Here is a 3,693-nt window from a genome sequence, read left to right on the forward strand (position 1 = left end):
TAAGGTTTTCTGTAGAGACCCGTGTTAGTGAAATATAAATGGTTAGTGTATTTGTCACAATTGAACCAAAAGTTGATGAGTTTAGTGATATGGAAGAATCTGCCATAAATGTGGAGCATGTTTCAAATTTCTTACAAAAATGTGAAAATAGAAGATGCTTACTGGCATTTTTCCTAATCAAACTATTGACTCTGAATAGTTGTACTGTCGTGAAAACAAATGAACATTTCTATGAAATAAATTAATTTTTCGGGGACATTGAGTGGAAGCTAAAAATATTCATTATATTCTTGGGGATTGTTTTATTCAGCAAGACGGTATTATAAGACTTGTTCTTAGTACTGAGGAGGGAATGATTAGAAAGTTAATTGTGCAAGACATTTATTACTGACCATTCCATAACTTCTTTTAATGTTTATGTGGAAACTGTTTTTAGAACTTTTATTAATAATTCCTTGATTTTCAACATTTATTGTATAAGTGAAATAAATATTACTTGATTTAATTTAAAGAAATATATATTTTATTCTCAGTGTTTCACTTAAACAGTATTATCATGGAAATTTTTGTCTGTGTAAACAAGCTTCACCCTGGTGTCTGTTAAAACTGTAACTTTACAACATTAGATCTTGTTCATCCAATTATTATCAGTTGTGATAAGACACACAAAGAAGTAATTTTTTCTATAATATAGTCTGTTTTGATGAGATTTTCATATTTATATAGATATTATACATTTAGCTTTAAGTTATAAGTAAAGACTCCTTACACCAATTCAGTAAGTTTATTAACAAAATTGAAACACACATGCTTGAAGATAAATGTGAAAAGTAGAATTGGGAACGTTTAGAACAAGAAAATTTGTATTGTATTATGTAAAATTAAAAATATCTCAGTTTATTTAAGTTTCTAACAAGATGTAGGGGAAAAACTTATTACATTCCTTTACCAAATTATAAATTAAGATGTTACATAAAATAGAAAACTGAATTTCAAAGATATTACCGGTACCTGGAAAATAAGAAACTATACATTTTAACTCTCATCTCAGACATCTTCCAAACTACCTGCCAGACCAAAAAACTATTTTAGTGAAGTGTAGCGAGTCCAATGGTCCCACCAACCATAGCAGTACATCTCAGCAACGGGAATCTGAGAAAAAGAAGTTAAATCACATCAAGAAACCTCTTAATGCATTTATGCTCTACATGAAAGAGATGCGTGCCAAGGTTGTCGCAGAATGTACGTTGAAAGAAAGTGCAGCCATTAACCAAATACTAGGAAGGAGGGTAAGGATTTTTCAGTAATTATAACTAAGATGCTTTCATACATTCTCATTAACAAAGTCATCATAAAAACATTCCTAATTACCCAGTATTTTAAATTATTTCTTCCAAAAACTTTGTATGTTCACTTATTCATTTGACGAGACATCCAACTTGTTGTCTGGAGTCACGATACAGTGGTTGTATCTTGTTACAGTTCACTTAAACACGTGTGCTACTCAAATCCTGAAAAAAAGTCCAACTTGTTGTCTGTAATCATGACACACTGGTTGTATCTTGTTACAGTTCACTTAAACATGTGTGCTACTCAAATCCTGAAACAAAGTCCAACTTGTTGTCTGTAATCATGACACATTGGTTGTACCTTGTTACAGTTCACTTAAACATTGTTTAAGTGAACTGTAACAAGGTACAACCACTGTATCATGACTACAGACAACAAGTTGGACTTTTTTCAGGATTGAGGAGCACACGTGTTTAAGTGAACTGTAACAAGGTACAACCAATGTGTCATGATTACAGACAACAAGTTGGACTTTGTTTCAGGATTTAAGTAGCACACGTGTTTAAGTGAACTGCAACAAGGTACAACCAGTGTGTCATGACTACAGACAACACGTTGGACTTTCTTCAGGATTGAGTAGCACACCGTGTGCTCCTCAATCCTGAAACAAAGTCCAACTTGTTGTTTGTAATCATGACACATTGGTTGTACCTTGTTACAGTTCACTTAAACACTTGTGCTACTTAAATCCTGATGAAACTATGTTTTCATGAAATATTAATAACTTATGCAATTAATGTAATTAAAACCAATTATGAATTAGTTGTCGTATCATATTATAACTGAGTGATAGCTTTTTATTTGGCTCCCCAGATATTGTTAAGTTTAAAGTATGTTTATGTTCCTCCGAAGCCTTTTTTATACTTTATACAAGACGTTTATTAAAGTATTGTTGTTAAATGTTTGCTTTTATTGAAGCATTTTATTTCAATATGTTTAGTGGCACAGCTTGTCACGAGATGAACAAGCTAAGTACTACGAACTGGCACGGAAGGAGCGTCAAATACACATGCAGATGTACCCCGGGTGGTCTGCTCGAGACAACTATGCACTAAATAAGAAGAAAAAGAAAAGAAAAAAGGACAAAAATGCCGAAGGAGGTAGGCGCCGATGAGAATGTTTTATTAATGCTAACTATATCAGTTGATATTTTAATTAGAGCTTCTCCTACTCAGAAACAAAAAACAAATACCTCATGACTATTTTTTCTGTTGTAAATAACTGAAATATCAATTCATTTGTGACTTAATGTAATACGTTTAAGTAGTTTTTCAAAAATAATATAATTGCACATATTACTTTAACTAGCACCTTAATTAACTTTTCTCTATATAATTTATAATTGTATCAGCATGTATAGAAATGGTTTCTCATTAATGAAAAGAGCCTAGAAAGAAGCTCTCCACTTTCATTATTCTTAGGGCTAATATTCATCGTATAGGTGTTAATCTAATAAGGTAAGGATAGTGCTTTACAAATAACAACAACTTAAAATTTTTAGTTTTGTTTTCAATGTGCCTTTCTTATTATAATATTCTTTCCATTGATATGTAACCTACTGGTTTGATTTTGGTTTCCACCCCCTATCATAAAAATTGAGTACTCTGTAGATGTTTCTTTTCCTCACCATCCTTTTAATTTTTCCATTTCGGATTACCTTTCAGGGTTGTGTCAAAATGTATTTCAGACCTATCTTTTCTCTCCCTCAAGTCACTGCTTAAAAGGCCTTTCATTCAATACCAGAACGCTTCAGCTACATCACCTTCTTTTGTTTAAACCATAGCTTTTTGAGTTTTCACAGCATAAATGATCATTGTGGTAAATATTATGAGCAAATAAAGAATTATTTATTGTTACATTATAATTGAAAGCTTTAAAGGACTAAATACATTTCTCTTTGGTGAACATCAACATGTTTTTGGCAAGTAAGTATCTAAAGCAGTGAAGAATACCAAAAACCAGAACGTTTTTACTGAACTTGTTAGGCCTGGTGGTTTTTGGATTGGTGATGAGAATATTTTAACAATTTTCTAAGAGATATTTGCAAAATTAAAGTTCTTTAGAGAGAAGTAGTAATTTTGAGAGGAGTGATTTACAGGTTTTATGGGAAGGATCTACATTTCTCTGCTTTAAGATGAAGTGTTGTAGAACTTCTAATGGAAGAAGCAAACTTGACATTAAATATGTCTTTTCTTTAGACCACTACTACTGTTCTTCCATTAGAGAAACTTGACATTAAATATGTCTTTTCTTTAGACCACTACTACTCTCTAATGGAAGAAGCAGTAGTAGGTTCTTTAGACCAAGACATATTTAATGTCAAGTTTCTCTAATGGAAGAAGC

At 31.8% G+C, this 3,693-nt stretch overlaps 1 protein-coding gene across 1 annotated transcript; it reads left to right on the forward strand.

Moving 5' to 3' along the window:
* Positions 1-1,051: 1,051 nt before the first annotated feature.
* On the forward strand, positions 1,052-2,450 carry LOC106477466 (transcription factor 7-like 2; the record flags this gene model as incomplete). The annotated part of the gene is made up of 2 exons (XM_013938027.1): positions 1,052-1,289; positions 2,291-2,450. Coding segments are annotated over 2 exons (398 nt in total), but the record flags the coding sequence as incomplete, so codon positions are not given.
* Between the last annotated feature and the right edge of the window lie 1,243 nt (positions 2,451-3,693).

The sequence above is a fragment of the Limulus polyphemus genome, unplaced genomic scaffold (assembly GCF_000517525.1).
Source record: "Limulus polyphemus unplaced genomic scaffold, Limulus_polyphemus-2.1.2 Scaffold15699, whole genome shotgun sequence".
Lineage (NCBI taxonomy): Eukaryota > Metazoa > Arthropoda > Merostomata > Xiphosura > Limulidae > Limulus > Limulus polyphemus.